The following is a 19,845-nucleotide window of genomic DNA, read 5'->3' on the forward strand; positions in this document are numbered from 1 at the left end:
GGGGACCTGTCCTGGTCACCAGGACCTTTCATTAAAGGCGGTGCACAGGGCATGAGCACTAGGTCTAAAGCAGATTGTTTGAACTAATGCTGGAGCAGTCTCCTTTGAGTAGATGTCTGCTCAGGTAAAAGCTTTTTGAATCTGATTGAGGCAGGAATCCGTTGTCTTGAAAATTTTCTTGGGATTTAGAACTTCTCCTTGTTTTATGTCTGGCACGCAAGATATGTAGCTACAGAGCCTGAAAAAATTGTCATGAGAATTGCTAGTTGCTCTTCACATGCAGTTCTTAAAAAGGTACCACTTTACCCATGTAGCAAGAGTACCGTAAAGCATCCCCCTTTTGGCTGCTGCCTGCTTTTCCATCAAGCTGAATTTTTTCATTAGGTTCCAGCAGACACTGTATATCAGAATATTATTTATTAGAAAAAGGGTAAAATAGTCATGTAAATGGTATTCAGTATTTTATATGAAATATCACAATAGATCTTAAGTCATGCATTATTTTAAAAGTACCAATACGTAGTAATATATTTATTTACCTCTGAAGCCATTTTAAACTTGAATATGCTTTGTTCAAGCACTTATATTCTGTGTTCATATTGTCATCTTTCTTTCAACTTGGACAGTGAAATAAATTGGGTACTGGGCTATTTTTTGTTTGTAATTTTATTAAGTATGTTAATACTTAATAAAATAGTAAATACTTAATAAATATAGTAAAGTGTTACTTTGCTATAATTGTGCTTATTGAAGGGGACACATTTTGAAGCAAGTATTTCACTTTGAAACCAAGTATTTATCAAAATGCTGAAATTTTCTTCGAAGATATAAAATTTAAGCCAAGCAATTTATTTCTGGTTTGAGTTTTACTTGTTTTCTTTATGCATTATTTTTGTGGAAGATGTAGTAATTCACAATTAATTATGTGGTTTTTTCTGTACTACAATAGGAAATATCAAAAGTGTTATGTATTTTAAGCTTCTTAATGCTAACGAAATTTAGGTGAAACGTATACTAGCTTAGTGTGGGTTTGTGTTTTTATTTTATTATTAAACTTTTTTTTTTCCATACTTTGTCTATACTGAAGCAATCAAGCTATTTGTATGCTGGAGAGGCGAGAGAAACCAACTCCGGATATGTTTGGAGAGCTCCTGCAGAATGCCAGCACTATGGGGGACCTGCGAAACTGTCCAGTGAGTAGCCTTAGTTTTCTTTGGGTGTGAATTCAGTATCTCACAGTTATTCAATGAAGGAAGGGAAAAATTAGTGGTGGTGAGTGCCTCTTTGACTAGACACAAGTATTAAGAGCAGGAATAGATGCTTATTTTTTATGTATATCGTAAGTGCTAGATTTTGAAAGTAAGAGTTTAATACCTTGTTCTGCCTTTTAATAAATAGGCAAAAATAGTTATCATCAAACTTTTTTTACGTGTTGATTAATAGGTAGGGCAGGAAACAGCTGCATAGTTGCTGCTTCATGTAATGCTACTGTTAGGTGCATTACCAGTCCTCAGTGAAGCAATACAGGCTCTAAGAGGACTTGTGTACCTGGTCCCTGGGAGCAGTGTAAGTATTTCCATTTTATACCTGGCCTCTCTCCCAATTTATAACTCTGAAACCTTGATTAAAAGTCTCCATTGAAATACATATTTTTTTAAATATTGGCAAATAGTGGCTCACTTATCTAAGTAAAAAAAAAGAAGATATTTTATTGTCATTTAAAAGATGCATATGAGTCCATCTATTTAATAACCAAAGAATGTGAAAATTAATAGAAATATGTTCTTGGTCAGGGCAAACTGCTATTTGACTGTGAAATAATAAGTTGGATAAATTGCATACCAGCATTTGCTGTCCCTTTCTTTTTATAGTCAAAAGAATTTCTATAGAGGTTTGGCTAAGTGTGGCCTCAAAGTTATGCAAGGGAAGCTTTTTATCAGGATGCCATGTTCCTGCTGTCATGTTGACAATGCTGAAACAAAGAACACAATTTAAGAGTAAGGTTGGTTGGGAGGTAATAAACAGAATTGCTTATACTTTAAATGACCCTTTCAAAATATGTGTGAATAAAGTCATCTAAATATCAAAACCTCATATCTACATTTAAACATCAGAGTCCCCTACAGTTTCTTTCTGCTTTTTTAATTTTTCATTTTTGTCTCTCCCTGATGGTTGGGACTGAAATTCTGGTTAAATTTTCTAGATTGCTGTGGGGAGGAGATGCTTTGTGATCTCTTCCCTGGTTTTAGTGTCAGAAATTATTATATCCAATTGTGAAATTGGACTCTGAAGACAAGAGAAACGATTCTCGGTACGAAAACATTTTTTTTTTCCCTAGAATCTTGCGGGGGTACCTTTGTGATGTGCCTCAGAGAAAAAGTGAATGTTGCAGATGGACTTTGTCATAGTTTTTGTCGTGTCCCCCCTACTCTGTTGTGTCATTGACACCCCTCTCCCCTGCAAAAAGCACTGGTACTTATTTAAAAAGTAAAAAATGGGAGGAAAAATCAAAACAGGAATAAGAATTGTAGAATTCCTATGAGTTATTAAAGCAACTCTTATTCTCCTGATCTTCCAGCTGCTTGTCTCATATTTATATGAATATTGACCTAACTATCCTATTTAAGATGAGATGTTTGAGGTACCCTGTAGAAACGCTCGAATTTAACAACAAGGCAGGACTTCTTCTGCTTTTTCAGCAAAGTTTTTCTGACCGTTTTTCAGCAGTGTTTTTCTGACACTGTCATATAAAGCATTGGTTTCTGTAAATACAGTTTTTAATCTGCGATTCTGATCAAAAGTGACCTTTCCCTCCAATTCCCAAGAATGTTATTGGGATCTTTCATGTATGCTTGCTTATCTTTTTTCAAATAAGCTTATTTTTGTGCTCTATGTTTTAATCATTATCAACAGCATGAGGAAGAATCAGCAGTGTTCACTTAATGCTGGATAGTCTTGATAGCACATGTCATCTATGACAGAAGCAGCTCCTACCTTGGCACTGAGCATATCTGCTGTGTTTCACCACCTCTTTGGAAGCTGTACTTCTGAGACTTACACTTGTTAGTGCCTTGCCCTAATATTATAATAAGAGAAGGATTATATTCAATGTCTTGTTTTATTTATGTGCTCAGAGTAACTGTGGGGAAAAGATCCGTATTCGTCGTGTGCTGATGAACTCACCACAAATCATCACCATTGGCTTGGTTTGGGACTCAGACCACTCTGATCTGGCTGAGGATGTGATTCACAGTCTGGGAACTTGCCTTAAACTGGGAGATGTGAGTTTTCTGTACTTTGGCACTACCTACAAAGACAGTCTTTTTCATGGTAGTCTGTAGTAGCAAATTGAGAAAAATATGAAGTTGCCACTTTTACCTTTCCAGCATCCATAAAGAGAGGAATAGCGGACAGAACCATGGATCTGACCTGTCTCTGAAAGCCTTAGAAAAACCTGTTAAGTGTGTTTCTAAAATGTCTGAAACTTTAAAATTAGTTTCAGGTGAAAGGAAATTTTGGATTGGGGTTGTTTTATTTCTATGAAAATACATCTGTGCTCTTTCATTTTAAAGAACAGAAGTTTATTTCTATTTCTTTTGAAGACAAAATCTAGCTTGCTGGTCTTTGGGGTTGTTATTTACCTTTAGCTCCTCTTTTTGGTGAAATGTGTGGTCATAACACTGAAGATGTATTTGTAGCTGAACAGTCTCTAAGAGGTGGTGGCTGGCACTGTGTGATTGAATGACAGACTGAATTAAATAACATCCAGAGGTTTGTCCCCTGGAGGATTCACTCTACATTAACTGATGCTTTAGAGCTGAATTATCGGTATACCAAACTGTAGCTGTGTCTTATCGTAGCATTGAGATACTACATAAAATAGTTCACATATATACACACATTTATGCTAAAAAAAAATGCACTGTCCAGTGCACAGTGTACCAAAATCAGTGTGAGCTGATGGAAATGTGGTTATGAAAGTGTGATCTTTGCATAGTAGAGCAGTAATGCACTAAAACATGAGACCTGTGCATTTTACATTAATAAAATTCAATTAAATAGGATTTTTTTTTTCTGTGTGCTGAATTCTTTTGATCTACTGATGTCTTCAGTTCATCTTTTATGTGTTAGCATCATAAACTGGTCCATGCTAAATTCTGGATAGTCCTTGCTAAAGTCAGAATAAATGCCAGCTGTTTGCTGTCCAAACCACTTTGTTTCTGCAAAAAGGAATGAATTTTTAAACAGTATTTGATACAATCAGCAAGCACGACACAGAATACAAATTTTCAAAACAGAACCACATTGAAGTTATGTAACAGGTTATTTTTTTCATTGTTGTTAATGTCTTCCTTCAAGTAGACACATTCTCCAAGTCCAACTCAATTTATGAGCATCTGGTGAGTTGGTCAGAATCCATTTCTGGTCTGTGTCTCTGTGTTTGCTTAAACGTTGCATGATTACTTATTTATTGCCTTGTTTTCTCTATCTTTTGAAGTAGAAGATATAGCACCTCTCTATAGTACTTCGAGGTCTTTGAACATAAAGCAGTATGTAAAATTCTGAGCACTTTATTAATTTCTCCTTCTGTTTTTCTTACTTCTTGAAGCTCTTCTTCAGAGTAACTGATGATAGAGCAAAACACTCAGAGCTGTATTTGGTGGGAATGATTTGTTACTATGGAAAACACTATTCAACCTTCTTCTTCCAAACTAAAATCCGCAAGTGGATGTACTTTGATGATGCTCATGTCAAAGAGGTGAGAAAAAAATTGTTTAGGAAAATAATCTGTTGGACATTTGTTAGCTACTTGTGTGTAAATCCATACTGTTTTCTCTAGATTTTGAGATTTTTTTTGCTGATTTTCCACTCAGGATCCACAAATTTATTACTCCTTTTTTCTCAGCAAATTGAAGTTTTTTCAAAAAAAGCACACCAGAAATCTTAGTTCTGTTCTGTTGTCTCTCAGTCTTGTTTTTATGCTGTTGTTTGAAAAGCTAGTTTACTTGTGCATACAGCTAACACACATCTGTTTACCTTGCTGACAGGCAGTATAGCTATTTAGTGCCTGGTTTTGGACTTCTGAAGTGTCTACATGCCAGTCTTCCCTAGGGCTTGCTGCCAACAACAAATATTCTGCTTCTTCTGTTAGTGCTTTTTTTAACCTTTTCACCAAGCATGAGGTCCTTGACATTAAAGACACCAGTGCTGGGATCTTGGCACGACATTATAACCCATTAGATTGTTTGGCATTATTTCATACCACTCTCCGTTTTTCTTTCTAGTCACGGAATCACAAAGGTGAGAGAGGAAAATTTTCTCCTGTAGTCATGCCAAACACAGTCTCAATGGGAACAATCTCTATTCATTTTTACAGTCATACTTCTCAGCAGAAGAATTTTGCCAAGGCTAGGTACTGCACTTCCTTAGTAGAATATTCACATATGGAGCAAATTTGTTGGAGTAAATGTTCAGTGTATCAGGTGAAACCTGTATTAATACATGGGGAAGATTTTTGAGATTATTATTACTATATGAATTAATTGCCTGGCTTATCAGTGCTTGCAGAGGTTCTGTCACAGCAGAAATATCCACACACTTGAAGTATTTAGCTCTGTCTTGAATTTACTGTCCTGATATCTTTTATTGTTCATTTTGTTCATTAACAAATTCTTCTGCTGTTTGGTTGATGCAAGGTTAGGACATTTCAGAGGATGAAAAGGTTTTTATGGAAAAAAATCTGAAAGGGAAGGATTAATTTTGTAGTTGTATTTTTAGCAGGACTTGTAATCTATTTAGCCATAGGATGGTGAATACCTGGATTTTAGTTAGGTTGGCTCAGGAACTTTCTTGCTGAGTCCAGCTCAGTGCTGGCTAGAGAAAGAGTTAAATCATGTCAGTGGAAAATTGAACTCTGAAAGAATCGCAGTGGGGGATATTGGATCCCGAGTCTTCGGGTCTCCCATCGGATTATTCAATTAAGAGAGATGGGACTATGCAATTACACAGGATTTATTGCTTAAAATAACGAGTAAGGCATCAGTCTCGAGACGTGAGATTTGCAATACATCAGAGTAATGGCGAATAGTCACAAGACAAAGGGTTACATAGCAATTTATAACTTTCTAATCCAATAGGTACTTAAAACGAAACTTTGTTTTGACTTTACAACCTATCACCTGTGGTACTTCACTGCAGTGCAGCTGTATCTTAACCAATGGCTCGTTAAGTCACGTCCACACACAGAAACTTCTTTTACAACATCTAAATTCTTAACTTAAATGATAAAATCACATTATTATACTTAAAACCCTTCACCATAACACCCATTTACTTATAACTATAGAAACACAGGTTTGTGATTCTCTTTGCTTAAGGTCTATAAATCTCTGTCAATTACGCCAGACCTAGCTTCTTCCAGGGTTGTAAATCAAATCCTCCCCTAACTGCATAAGTTTTTACTCCTCTGTTTCCTACAGGGGGAAAAGAGAACTTACGATAGAAAATGACAGAAAACATTTCTTGTTTTGTTTGTTTGTTTCTGGTTGTCAATTCAGATTGGTCCAAAATGGAAGGATGTTGTGACAAAGTGCATTAAGGGTCACTATCAGCCTTTGCTGCTGCTCTATGCAGATCCAAGAGGAACTCCAGTGTCAACACAAGACTTGCCCCCTCAGGTGGATTTGCAGCAATATAGCAGGACTTGCTATGACAGTGAAGACTCGGGTAAGAAGTGTGGGCTCTGTGCCTTGTACCTGCACACTGAAGTGCGGCGTGTGAAATATTTTCCTTTGGAGTGTATTATTGTCAGCAGGGGTCCTTGTTGCTTGTTAAAGCTGATCAAGAATTCTGAAGAGAATTTCCAGTGTTTCGTCTGTGAACCTCTCTCTTGGTCCAAGACTGTTGATTGTTGTTTGGGTAGCAGTCTTTTCCAAAAACTTTTGGAGAAAGAAACTGGGGGGTGGGGAAGTGAAGGACCTGGTGTGGTGTGGGTGTAGAGAGGAATGCTAACTGGTGACGTCAATAACTGAAGTTTCTGACTTTAAAGTTCTAAACCATCCTTAACTAGGACATTACTGCAAGACTTGTTCTCACCAAAAATGGGAAGTGCTCTCTGGCTCAGTGTTTGCAGTTAAACATAAGAAGGACTTCCTTCTTTAATACATGTTTTCTTCTTTAATTTCTCCACTGAGAAATGAGTATGAAGCTAACATCCTGTGTATTAAGGAGTGTATATATCACATATGTAAGATGACCAACATTTTACACGTTTTATGATCTAACATGGGTTAGGGTTAGTCTTCAAACTGTTCAGATTTTTTATTTTTATGTACTGAAATTGGAGGGAGGAGATTGCCTTTTTCACCTCTTCTAATGAGTTCTGGAATTACTATACTTAAACTGAATCATGATGCTTCATATTTTTCAGTAGGGGATCAATGAGAAGGACCAGGTTACTTTGCTTTAGCTAAAAGTATTTCAGTACAAAGTTTATACTAGATAAGCTTTTGATTCATAATAGATGAAACCTGTTAATTATTATAACATGATGTTCTTGTTACTCTTATTAAGATTTTGTACTTCATTAATTTTTTTACTTTCCCCAAAGCAGTATATTTCATACTGTAGTTGCACTCAACAGTGTTGAAAATGAACAATAATTTCAGTATGGTACTAATGTGTACTTTCAGTCCAACGGATGTAGTTTAATTTGGCATATTAAAAGGATTTGATAACTTTGGAGTTACCAAAGAGAAAGAAAGAAACAGGGTTTCAGAAGGAGTGATACTGTGTCCCTGCTTTGAAAGGAGCAGGCTTTTCCCATAATCTCTGATGTTCTTGAATCTGAGTTGGTATCTTTGGTATTCTGTTTTTCTGTTAACTTCTCTATGGTTGGCCTTGCTCTCTTTTCTTAGCCTTTCTTGGCTTTTATAATAACTGAAAAAGATTGAAATTTGACATTGCTTCCTTGACATTTCTTTCTTCCCCAGGGAGAGAACCTTCCATCTCGAGTGATACACGGACAGATTCCTCTACAGACAGCTATCCTTATAAACAGGCACACCATGAGTCTGTGGTCAGTCACTTCTCCTCTGACTCCCAGGGGACAGTCATCTACAATGTGGAGAATGATGCAGCTTCACAAAGCAGCAGGGACACAGGTAGCAGATACCATTACATCTATGTGTGATCTTTGTCATTAGATAAGATGACTGCAGTGGATTCCAGTTGAAAATATCTCTATATGTACACACAACCTTTACTAGAATAGTGAACAATGTTTAATATCCTAAATTTTTGATTTATAATGAACTATTGGCACTCACCAAAAAAAGCATGATTTATAAGTCTTGTTGGCTTCTGTAGACTTGTATCTAGCCAGACAAGCATTTACAGATTTGTTTTTCTGTTATCCACAATACTGCCTGCTCTCTTTGTTATATAAATCTGTGAGCTGGAGTCTGCACAGCCCTATTGTAGGGTTTGGTAAGTGTTGTGTGTGCTACTTACTCATCTCTGGGAAGTAACTTCATTTCAGGAGTTGCAACTATCTGGGAAGGGCGCTTTCATCACCAGAATCCCTCATACTTGGGAACTAAGGACTTTCTGTGTAAGTGAGGGTTCGTAGTACTTGCTGCACCAGTGAGGAGCATAAGCTAATTTCCTGCCTGTGCCATGGAAGGAAGTTAAGCTGGAATATCCAGTGAGAAGACAATCTGTATATATGTTGCTTTGAGCAGCTGAACAGTCTACCTGAACACTCTTTAGTTGAAAAGAGGTTAACTGGAAGTCTAAAGACTTGATCTCCTCAATTATTCATGGCCAGTGTCCACAGTTAGCCTGTTTCTGCATACAGCAACTTCTAACATCACTTCTGAAAAAGTAGTGCATAAGTTAAGGTCAGGCTTCTGTAGCATCAGAAATAGGATCTGCTATTTCTGTTTGAAAAGTTATTTTATTGTGCCATAAATAGATTTTCTAAGAAGACCAAGGAGTTGAATCAGCAGCTGTTAGATTGCACCAGAGTGTCAAAGCTGTCAGACCACTTGGTCCTTTTATTTGTAAAATTGTTCCTCTTTTGTATCATAATTGGTTCATTTGAAACAATCAATGGTACATCAAAATCTGAAAAAAATGTTTCAAGTTCATGTTATTTAGTATTCTTTCATTCTTCATTAGAGGTCCGAGTAACTGTAATACACTGGTTAAGATAGCCCAACAGTCCTTCCTTCTGTATTTGCTTTGTTTTAGCAAATACTTAATGCTGTAGGGACCAGTCATAGTCTTAGGTAGGATGTGAGAAAGAAAAGAAAGTTGGAGCAGAAATTGAGTGATGAGGAAACAAAATGTATGATTGTCTTCAGAGTACAAAGAAGACAAAATTAAAAGAGATAGTGGTATACTATTTAAATAGCCTGCAAAAATGGCACAGAGTTTATTGGATTAGGTTCCTGCCTGCAAAACTTGCCATGCAGAAGTTAGCAGAAAAGGAGAGTAAGGGGGATGGTCACAAACATGTAAGCATGAAGTTCAGCATGTAACCTTTTGTTCTGTCTTTTTTAGTGACTTTGTCCTTTTTTTCTTTCTTTCTTCTCCTATTGATTCTATCCTGTGTAATTCCCTTCAGCGTAGCCCATTTCTCCACCTGAATTCAGTTGTCCTTATCTTCCCTGATTCAGCCTTAGCTATAGTCAGTCTGTCCCCTTAGCTAGCCACTTGTCTGGGCATTTCCCCTCTTCTTTTACCTACCCACAACCTTTCCAAAAAAAGTCAGTCTGCCAACTAATACAACTGCTCAGTCATCAAATGGTGATCCGTGGGGCTATAAAGAAGCCACCCACATTGACCTGTCAGCTGAATTGTTCTGGGCAAAAGCAGGATTCTTCATTTAATGGCCATTTACCCACTACTCCAGCCCAGAAAATTATGGACCCTATCCCACATCATCCTTCGGGGAAGGACCACCATTGGGTCGTATGACCTCAGGCTCCTGGGTACTTCAGAATGGGGGCAGAAGAGTGGCTGCATAAGCCCTCTCTTTGCTCCTACCCACCTGTGCTGCTGAGAAAAATGTGCGTATTCTGGCTGCCCTGTTCCTACAACTGAGATTTCAGGGGGAGGGAGTAGGGGGTGTTGTGTTTTAACCCATTTGATTTCATTTTCCTCTCTAACATGCTCTTAGACACATACAACTCCTACACCACCAAACTTTGCCTTTGAATATTGCTGTTTGCTTGTGAAGCCATCCCTAGTCTGGGGGATGAGGTATTTAAGTGATATATTCATCAAGAGACACCTTTTAAGCATATCATTAGGCACTCAAAAGTCCTGGTTTGTTATTTTAGAGAATTTTTAAAAGTTAGTGTTAAGTGTTAGCTAGTATTCTTGGGATTTTAGTTCCCATATTCATGCATTATGGATTTAGTCTTTGTTTTAGAGTGTCCAGGTAAAGACAACAAAGCCTGTGTCCTGCAGACCTCTGATTCTTGACATCTCCTCTGTGGCTATTAAATGTCTGGTGACAATGAGACAGTATTTGCAGTCTTTGAAAGGAGGAGAAAATATTAATGCAAGGCTAGCAGCCCTCATTATAAAAGACTAAGCTGGGCTTTATTCTATGCAAACCCTAAGCTAGTGCTAATAGCACCAAATATTGGCAAATAGTTTCTCTTATGGTAGTTCAAGGATGCTAACCAAGCAATCCCTATCATGTTGGAATGTTTAACTAGAAAGGTTGTGCACGCTGAAGTGAAGTATGTGTCTCTTCTGTCTTGAGGGGAGCCACTACAAGGTATAAGATAATGCTGTTCTTGGAGGTCTTAAAAGATAAGTGGTAGTCCATGCTGTGAAAGGGAAAAAAAAAAATCCCCCAAAGCACAGACTCCTGTTTAGTCACAAAAATGCTATACATCTTTTATCTTCACTGCCAACATTTCTCTTTTGCTTCCTTAATTTTTCTTTTATATAGTCTGCTTGTTTCTAAAAAATTTGGCCACAAAATCACTCTTCGCTATGCAAATGAAAAGTGAGCCTTGTGTAGCTTGCTTTTTATTGTTTGGATTCCTTCCCACTCATTTATTGTAATATCTTTGTAGCAATTGTAGTTGCAGTGACTTGGTTTTTTAAATGTTGCAGGTACAATTTTATATGTAAAATCTGCTTTAAATGTTGATTTTTATGCTAATCTCTAGAGAAGGGAGAAGGTCCAGGAGGGCCAGCTATGTAGTCTGGGGGCTGTTAGACCACTGTTTGCTAGTACGGATTTTCATTTCCTATCATCCTGTGTGAGGTAAAAGTTTGTGATATAAAGGCTAGAAAAAAAGTCTTTGTAGCTTATTCATAAATTCCCTTCTTATCCTGCATCTCTGTTTGGGACTACTCACGTGAGTAAAGCCATGCGCGTGTTTGTGCTTGCAGGTTTAGGACTGTGAATGTGTGAGAACCATAAAATTAAGCAAAGGCAATAGAGAAAACTTATGATGTCAAATAGTCTTAAATCCCATTTGATGTGAGGAAATGGGGAGTAAATTGTGTTCAAGAGAAAAATACTGGCACTCAAGACACACAAGCTGTACATAAGGGAATGTTGTGTGTCAGCTGATCCGTGTTCATGGTCTGTGCATGTGCTCCTAGCTTGTGGCAGATGTGAATTAGCTGGCTTGGCCCTTGAGAGCCAAGTGAGGCTTCTGCACTGTAGTCTAGGCTAACTCAGATTACTTAGTGTTTGCTACAGGCAAAGAGAGTGTAGATGAATAGTTAGTGCAGAGCAGCTGATGGTGTGCAGTAATTCATTATTAGATGGTAACTTGTTGCTGTGTTTGAGTCTTTATTCAACAGAGTAATGTCTGGCAAGCTATCCTCAGGAGTTTCATGTTCATGGTCATTAAAACTGACAGCAAGAGAGTGGTGTCCTTAGACTATTAGAAGACAAAGCAGAGTCAACTTTTTGCTTGGCCTGTGGATAAGCTGTCATTAACTAGAGTCGTTGGAGGGGCTGTATTGTTCTTTTATGTCCTTAAAAATGGAACATCCTCTCCAAGACAAAACCAAAAACTTACAGATATGAAAACTTACCCAAACTTGCCAATTAGTGTTGGAGTGTCTGCAGCTCCTAAGGAGCAGGAGAGTCCTGCTGCTCTTAGCACAGTGAACACTTGATCCGAAGGCTCTTGTCATCTCTACTGTGTTCTTCCTCCTTCCAGGCCACCTGACTGACAGTGAGTGTAATCAGAAGCATGTTTCAAAGAAGAGCTCGCTGGCAGACCGCAAGAGGAGTTCTAGCCGGTCTAGGCGGAAAGGAGATGAGGCTCAATCATCAGGATACCATAGTGAAGGCAAGAGATGTTACTTTATTTTAAATATCAGTATCTTTCTGAATGTTTTTAATGTTCTCAGTGTGTATATACATTTCCCTCATTGTTTCTTCCATCTTTGTCTTTATTTAGTCCTCTCTTTGCTTTTTCATGTTTAGTTCTGTTTTGGTTTGTTTGTTTGGGGAGTGTTGTTTTTTTTATTACCGTTTTGTTGTTTTGGATTGCACTTTTCAAAGTCTGCATGAAGATGCTGCAAGTAGGGCTGCTAGTTTAATTGAAGTTATTTTTGTGGCTTTTGCTGTCTCTACAAACTGCAGGAGAAACCTTGAAGGAGAAACAAGCCCCCAGAACTGCCCCCAAACCATCCAGCAGCACCAGCAGGCTGAGGGAATTTAAAGAGACAGTGAGCAATATGATCCACAGCAGACCACAGCAGATTTCTCATACCATCCAGAATTCCCCTCGTGGAGGGAGTAGTGTGGATCAGGCAGAAACACGACCCTCAAAAAGCCTGTCTGCGCACGCTCGAGACTGGGAAGTGGAGAGTACCAGTAGTGAGTCTAAATCCAGTTCATCTAGCAGGTACCGGCCAACGTGGAGACCCAAAAGAGAGTCTCTGAATATAGACAGCATCTTCAGTAAAGACAAGAGGAAACATTGTGGCTACACTCAGCTTAGCCCTTTCTCCGAAGAAGCAGGTAAGAGTTTGAGAAGATTTATTTCGGAATGTGTGGGAGTTTTGAATGTGGAATTTAGGTCAATGGTGAGTCGCGTCTGTGAGGACTAATTCCTGTGTGGGTATTCATAGTGCATGTATGGTAATTCTGTTTGATTTCTGTGTGCTTTGTTTCCTGTCTAAGGAAATAATAAGGGAAACAATACTGTCTACCCTGTTTAAATGGACACATGCTATACTACTAAGTGTCTGAAGTTTGTCCTTTGGAGTGACCTTCTGTATTGCTCTGGCTTTTCCTCTGGCTCATCATAATATTTTCACTTGATGGCTCAGAGTATGGTGCAGAAAGTACCTTGTGTATTGGTGCAGAGTTCGTATTGTGAGGCTAAGAGCCTGGAAGCCAGTGATGATTTATCTGGGAAGATTTTACACCATAGAAGCAATGCAGCTTGTACATGGAGACTCTGCTGGTTTTGACAGTTGAAAAGAATTGGGAAGCATAAAAGAATATGTAAAGGCAAGGTGAAGGGGAAGAGAACACACCTCCAGGGAAGGAAGGGAAGCAAACAAGAATTAAGTGGAAAGACCATGAAATGTATAAGAAAGAATTTAAAAACCCCTAGTTTTTCTGTTCTCTATATAAGCCACAACAAATCATAAATGGCAAAATAAACAGTGTAAAGAACGAGAGCATCCGAAATAGATATAACAGAGTACTGGAAATACAATTGGATATACAGTAAAATTATCTTGTACAAATACGAATTATTATGGGAAACAAAGGATTTTCATTGCAGCCTTAATTATTACCTCAAGGGCAGTATGGTAAGTTATACTAAAGGGGAGAGATTGAAAGATAAATTTGTTGAAAAGGTTATTGCTTAAAGTTGCGAGGAAAGCTGTGAAACACTAAATTAAGGATGGTGCTTCTGATTTAAACATAGTTGAGAAGGTAACATGCATATGGATGTTTTGCTGGTGTTGAAGCTTAGGTCTTCTACCAAGCTATATTGTTTTATCTTGACAGGTAAAGAACTTACTGAGAATGAGGTGAAGGAACACACTGTTCATGAAACAAGGTCAAACCAGTCAAATGTCAGATACAAGCGTGGTGTGCTGGGCCGGGGCACCCAGTACCATATGGTGGATCAACATCCTCATCTAATACAGAGGATGGAGTCTGGCTACGAAAGCAGTGAGCGCAACAGCAACAGCCCAGTTAGTCTGGACATGTCCTTGTCTGAAAGCTCAAGCACCCACAGGTAGATTTCAACAAAATTCATATTTGGAATGACTGAAGTCTTGATTTCTTTTTTGTAGTTGCATAGTGGTGTAGAACATTTTGCAAAGCAGTGGTCCTGGTTTGAAATACAGCTTTATTGGGGCAGGGGAGAAATAATAGGGAAACGGGAGCCTTTTCTTTTCAGTATATTGCTAACTTACTGCTAGGGAGAAGAGAGAAACGCAGGGCTTGATTGAGTGAAAAATGTTGTCTGAAGTGATGCATCTGAAATAGTTGTACCCTTAGTCTCTGGTTTAAAACCTTGTACTTTGAGTAGCTCATAGTCCTTTTTGGTTTAGTTAAACCGTTGATTTATAGACACATTGTACAAAATGAGAAATCAGTAGCCTTGTATAGAAATCTTTATTTTCAGACATACTTGCAATATTGGTATGTAAAAATAAATAGACAGCACAATGTGTTTCTTTCCTTGACTTAGGAAGCTTCAGGTAACCACAAACTGGCACTGTTTATGGCCAGAATATAGTAGATTTTCAGCTGTAAGAATCTGTTCTGAACAACTCCCAGACCACAGTTTTAATATGAATTGCATAATCTTATGGAGGAGAATAGAATTACTGTCCTCCTTGTTAACTTCCTCTTTCCCTGTTTCTCCCAAGATTTTCTTATGGTAGACTTCTTTTAAAATTAAATTAAAATGCAAGTATATGTTTGTGTGGATACAAAAAAGGTAGATACAATTTCTCCTGGAGAGATTAGTCAAATGGTAAACTATAATTTCTCTCTTCTTGGAGGGATGTTCATATGAAGCGAGCAGGTGGATTTGTTCCTGCTTGGCGTAACATCCCAAAGTCTCACAGTAGCAGCATCTTGGAAGTGGAGTCGGCTTCATCAATTGGGAGCTGGACAAACAGCCCACACACCACTGGAAATGGTAAGATACACTTTGCAGGGGTGGATATGCGAGGTAAATTATATTGGAATTGTTCTTTACGTTCTGGATGTTTATGTTCACAGGGAAATTATAAGGAAAGGGAAAAGAAACTTTGAGGAACATAACAGTTTCACAAGAAATAGTTGTAAGATTTACCAAAGAGGATTGCAAAAAACTTTGTTGGAATATTCCCTTGATCATGTTGCTCTGGCATCTCTTTTGTGTATTGACTTAACTGATAAAATAAAACTATTTTTCCTGTTCTTTCTTATAACTCAGTATTCTGCCATCAGTCAAAAATACCCTCCCAAGCATAATTCATAACTTAGTAGAGTCCTGAAAACAAGCTTGTAATTCTGTACAAAATTTAAAACTGTTAGAACTGTGAATGTTTTTTTACAAGATATTTGGGGTGAGGCTAAGCTTTTCTGCTTATGTATCATTCTAAGCAAATACTTTATTCCAGAGAGTCTGGGGAAGGGAAAGGCAAGAGGAAAGACACTTCCTGATTACTGGTAATAGTCGAAATGAGAATGACAACTGATGTATTTCTGTTGTGTAGGCTGTTGATATGCTTTATTTTCCTCCCTTTCTCATCCACTATGTGCAGTTATATGAAAAACATCTCTCTTGGAATTCATTTAACTTTCACAAGCTCTAGTGATCTGACTTATTTGACATAGCATTATTTACAAATTATAAACACAGTAAGAAGTCTCAAGATTTCATCATCAGCTTTTAGGGTTATTTCTTCCAATGATTCTCTCTGTTCTGTATGCTGTTTTCGTGAGTCAGTGAATCCATGGGCTGTGCTGCAGGGGAGCTTGAAGCACTACTGTACGGGGCGGGGTTTTATAAGTAAAATTTAAGAAAGCAAAATTTATGTTCTACAATTCTGTGGTCTCAGACTGTTATTATCTAATATTAATTTTATTCTTCATTAATACTTCTTTTGTCTTTTAAGGGATACTTTGAGATGTAACTGTCAAAAAAGTTTGGTTGGCTTGTTTGTTTTGAAGGTGGAGACATCTTTGTTCCTTTAAAGAGTGAGCTGGATGAATTGCAAGAAGAGGTGGCAAGGAGAGCCCATGAGCAAGAACTACGCAGAAAAAGAGAAAAGGAAATGGAGGCAGCAATGGGCTTTAATCCCCGTCCCAGCAGGTTCATGGATCTAGATGAACTGCAGAATCAGGGTAACCTTTTGAATGCAGTATATTTTGCAAGATGGTAGTGCTGAAGTTTTTTGAACCTTTGAATGTAATTTCCTGTTTTAATTGTGTATATGTGTGTGTGTCTCACTGCATCCACACCCCATTACAATTTTGTACCTTCAGGTAGTGAAATACTATTCATTTCAAACCTGTAGAAAGTGAAAAAACTGATTGGTATTTTGACCAAATTTCTTCTTAAATGAGAAAACAAAAGTAACATAGAGGTATTCTTAATATATCTGTGTCTTTCCATTTTTGCAGTGATAGACACTGTTAATAGTATTGATATCTAGATTTAGCTGTAAGCCTTTAACCAGCATCTTGGAATGAGCAGGGCTGTTTGTACCTTTCAGGCACCTCAGCTCCACCCACTGCAGAGGTTGTTCATATAAACCATTGTTTTGCTTCTGCTTGATTTTACTACCTTTACAGCCCTGAGCAATTCTGCTTGTTCCTGCCCTTGTGCTTTCCAGTCTTTCTCCCTGGCCTGGCTGTGTATGCCCAGCAACAGGTGTGGGGCAAGTACTCTGGCTGGATCTAATTGAAAATCTGAGCTGGATTTAGGTTGCATATCTTTTCTAGGGAAAAAGAATTTTAAAAAATTTAAAAGCCAAATACTAAGTTTGATTGTCTTTTTCATGACTCCTCATCTTTCTGGCCGGAGATGGCAGCAAAAGAGGTTTAATTGGAAGGACGCAGCTGTAGCAGAGGGAACATGACAGAATTCACATGTCATACCTTGGTTTTACCCCTAAATTTCCATCAGCCCGTAAGGGGATTCAAGAGAAAGGTGGGAAAAAGTGCACTGACCCAGTCAAGAGTGAACCCTGGAAACTGCTGGAACACTTAACTGGGGGTCATTGGAGGGTAAGCAGAGCCAAGAAAGGTGTAGTGAACACCTGGGTTCTGGTGCAGCAAGTGTATTCATGGTCAGGGCAGTCCTACTGTGGTATCCTGTGTTGCGAGGCCTCCTGGTATTCCCATGCTGCTTCCTCCAACCTGACGTAGAAAAGAGTTGAGGTTGCTGGTTTGCTGCTCAAGGAGAGGAAGGAGAGGGGCGGCCCACAGCAGTGCCAGTTCTGGACACAATCCCAACTGTGCTCTGCTCAGCAGCCAGAATGACATTGTGCCAATAGCAGCTGAACACTATGATGATCTCCATGAGGATGTCTGACTGGGCATGTTTGTCTAGTTTTTGCTGACCATCAGTTATCCTTTACAGTCCTACTATGGCCTGCTGGTAACCAGGTGAAAAATTCTGATGTACCGGAGTAGATGGATATATTCTTTTATTAGTGTAGTGTTTGCTTTTGTAACATAAATGCCAGTGATTTAAAAATTGAGAAGTAAACCTCTATTGCTTAGCATGTTGTCTTCTCTGCTTCTCCTGCATGAAGGAAAATAGCATATTCTCCAATACATTACCCCTCTTTTTGATCTATTCTATTAGTTGATAGAAGCAAAGATTGCTTAGTTTTTCTTTGTTAAAAAGAAACTAGACTGTAGTAATGCTTAATCAAAAAAGAATTCAGTAAAATGTCAGATGCACTGACTTGAGATCTAGGAAAGTCTTTGCTTAGTTCTTTTAAAGTCTTTCCCCACCCCAGTCAGAGATATAATAGCTTAACATTAACAGACTGGTTGACTGCCTGGGAGGCTTGCTTGTATGCAGAACTCCAGAACACTTGTGACTCATTTTCCCCTCAAGTAAACTGCTAAATTCATGCATAGAAAGCTAATTTCAGTATTCTGCCCTTGATTACAAGCCTCAGTTGCCTTGATTTTGAAACTGAATGTGCTGCTTGATTAACTTACTGCTCTAACAACTCTCACTTCTCTTTCCAGTTCTAGCTTCTCTTGCAGGTTCTTTGGGGTTTATGGTAAAAGAGTTTGTACTTACATCTCTGCACAAGGGTGTTGGGGAGCAGGTCAGGCCACAGCATGTGTTATGCAGATTGAGAGAATAAATTGACTCAATTCATTGTTGGCTGATAAAGATACTTGTGTTCTCTACCACAATGATAGAGACATACCATTAAAAAGACCCACCCCTAAACAAAGTAAAAAGTCAATATTTATTTTCTGTTTTCCCTTCCTTATTTGAATGTTTACATTTTAGTGCATAATTTGCATAATGCCTAATAGGTGACACCAAATAGTTTGGGCATTTCTTCTCAGGAATGGATGTTATGATGCCAGGACACAGTTTCCTTTTTGTGTCCAAAGATGATTTATCCTTCTCTTCTCCAATGCAGTTTTCTAAATTGTTGCAAAAAGAATTCTTTACAGTTATCCCTTTCTTCTCAGCTTCCACCACCTTGATTTTCAAGCTGCAAGACTGTTGAGTTTTCATATTCTGTATGTTACTTACAGCAGTTAAGTGTATGCACTGAACTCATTTATAGAAGTAGTTCATGCAGGCATTTATGTTAATACTCAAGTCTGAGTTTTCTTCCCCAGACATGTTAGTTGTTTCAGTTTGCTTCCATTTTGATGAAGAAGAGACAGATGGGTTTTGTCAGGAAACCTAACATACAATGAAAAAACCCTGATCTGCTGTATTTCTTTTACTGATACATTTTGGTTTAGATTTGATTCTAAATTTAGTTTAATTCCTACTTGACAGAAGTCATTTGAACAGGCTCTGTGATATGTCTCTACCATCTTTTGTACTAATTTAAAGTTTTGAAAACAGTAGAATAAGCCAGTACAACTCTTTCAACTAGAGAAAATTTGAGGGAAAAAAGTCTGTTTCACGTTGTTTTACTGTGTGGACGTCACAGGGTGACGTTATGAGGTGCTCAAGATGTACTTCTGCGTAGGGAGGGTTAGGTGGTGCAGTCTGGGATATGCGCAGCCTCTGCAAGAATCCGTATGTGGAAGGATTTGGCGATCACAAATGGGATGAGGGTAAGTGAGGGTTCTGCAATGAATGAAATCAAAATGAAGGGTGCTGCCCATTTGCAGGGAGGAATGATGGCTTTGAGAAGTCGATGCAGGAAGCAGACTCAATCTTTGAAGAGTCACTGAATCAGGAGCAGAAGGGCGATTGTGCTGCAGCTTTGGCTCTCTGTAACGAAGCTATATGTAAGTAACCTTAACTGCCTGAGCTACTGCGCTTTGACTGTGTACTAATACAGAATAGAGTCTGAAATGCTACATCACATTAAGTGGTCAGGTAATATGGGGGTCCAGCTGGTCTTTAGGAACATGCAGGTAGACAGAATTTTTCATTTTTGTAAGCATTCCCATTTGGGGTTTTTAATCCCATTCCTCTTCATCTCTGTTTTTTCATGTTTGCATTCATTTTGTTCTCTCCAGTGCTAAGGTAGTAACAGCACTGGAGTGCTGATGTGCCCTTTTCGGTGCTAAATGGTATGTTTCAGCAAGCACCTGGTAGGTGGTTCCCCTTGCCACTCAGTCCTCACAGTTTTCCCCCATCATCAGGCCGAATTGCAAAGGCTATT

General features: G+C 38.3%; 1 protein-coding gene across 5 annotated transcripts in view; it reads left to right on the forward strand.

Moving 5' to 3' along the window:
• Nucleotides 1-19,845, forward strand: part of USP54 (ubiquitin specific peptidase 54) — a 96,361-nt gene that overhangs the window by 62,377 nt on the left and 14,139 nt on the right. For all 5 annotated transcript variants that reach the window (XM_069019387.1, XM_069019390.1, XM_069019389.1 and 2 more), the window contains exons 7-17: nt 1,088-1,193; nt 3,135-3,281; nt 4,610-4,759; nt 6,558-6,726; nt 7,992-8,162; nt 12,204-12,335; nt 12,632-13,012; nt 14,018-14,252; nt 15,028-15,167; nt 16,187-16,360; nt 19,346-19,465. In XM_069019387.1, the coding sequence (XP_068875488.1) occupies nt 1,088-1,193; nt 3,135-3,281; nt 4,610-4,759; nt 6,558-6,726; nt 7,992-8,162; nt 12,204-12,335; nt 12,632-13,012; nt 14,018-14,252; nt 15,028-15,167; nt 16,187-16,360; nt 19,346-19,465 (1,925 nt within the window). The remainder of the gene's footprint in view (nt 1-1,087; nt 1,194-3,134; nt 3,282-4,609; nt 4,760-6,557; nt 6,727-7,991; nt 8,163-12,203; nt 12,336-12,631; nt 13,013-14,017; nt 14,253-15,027; nt 15,168-16,186; nt 16,361-19,345; nt 19,466-19,845) is intronic.

The sequence above is a fragment of the Aphelocoma coerulescens genome, chromosome 6 (genome assembly GCF_041296385.1).
Source record: "Aphelocoma coerulescens isolate FSJ_1873_10779 chromosome 6, UR_Acoe_1.0, whole genome shotgun sequence".
Taxonomy (NCBI): Eukaryota; Metazoa; Chordata; class Aves; order Passeriformes; family Corvidae; genus Aphelocoma; species Aphelocoma coerulescens.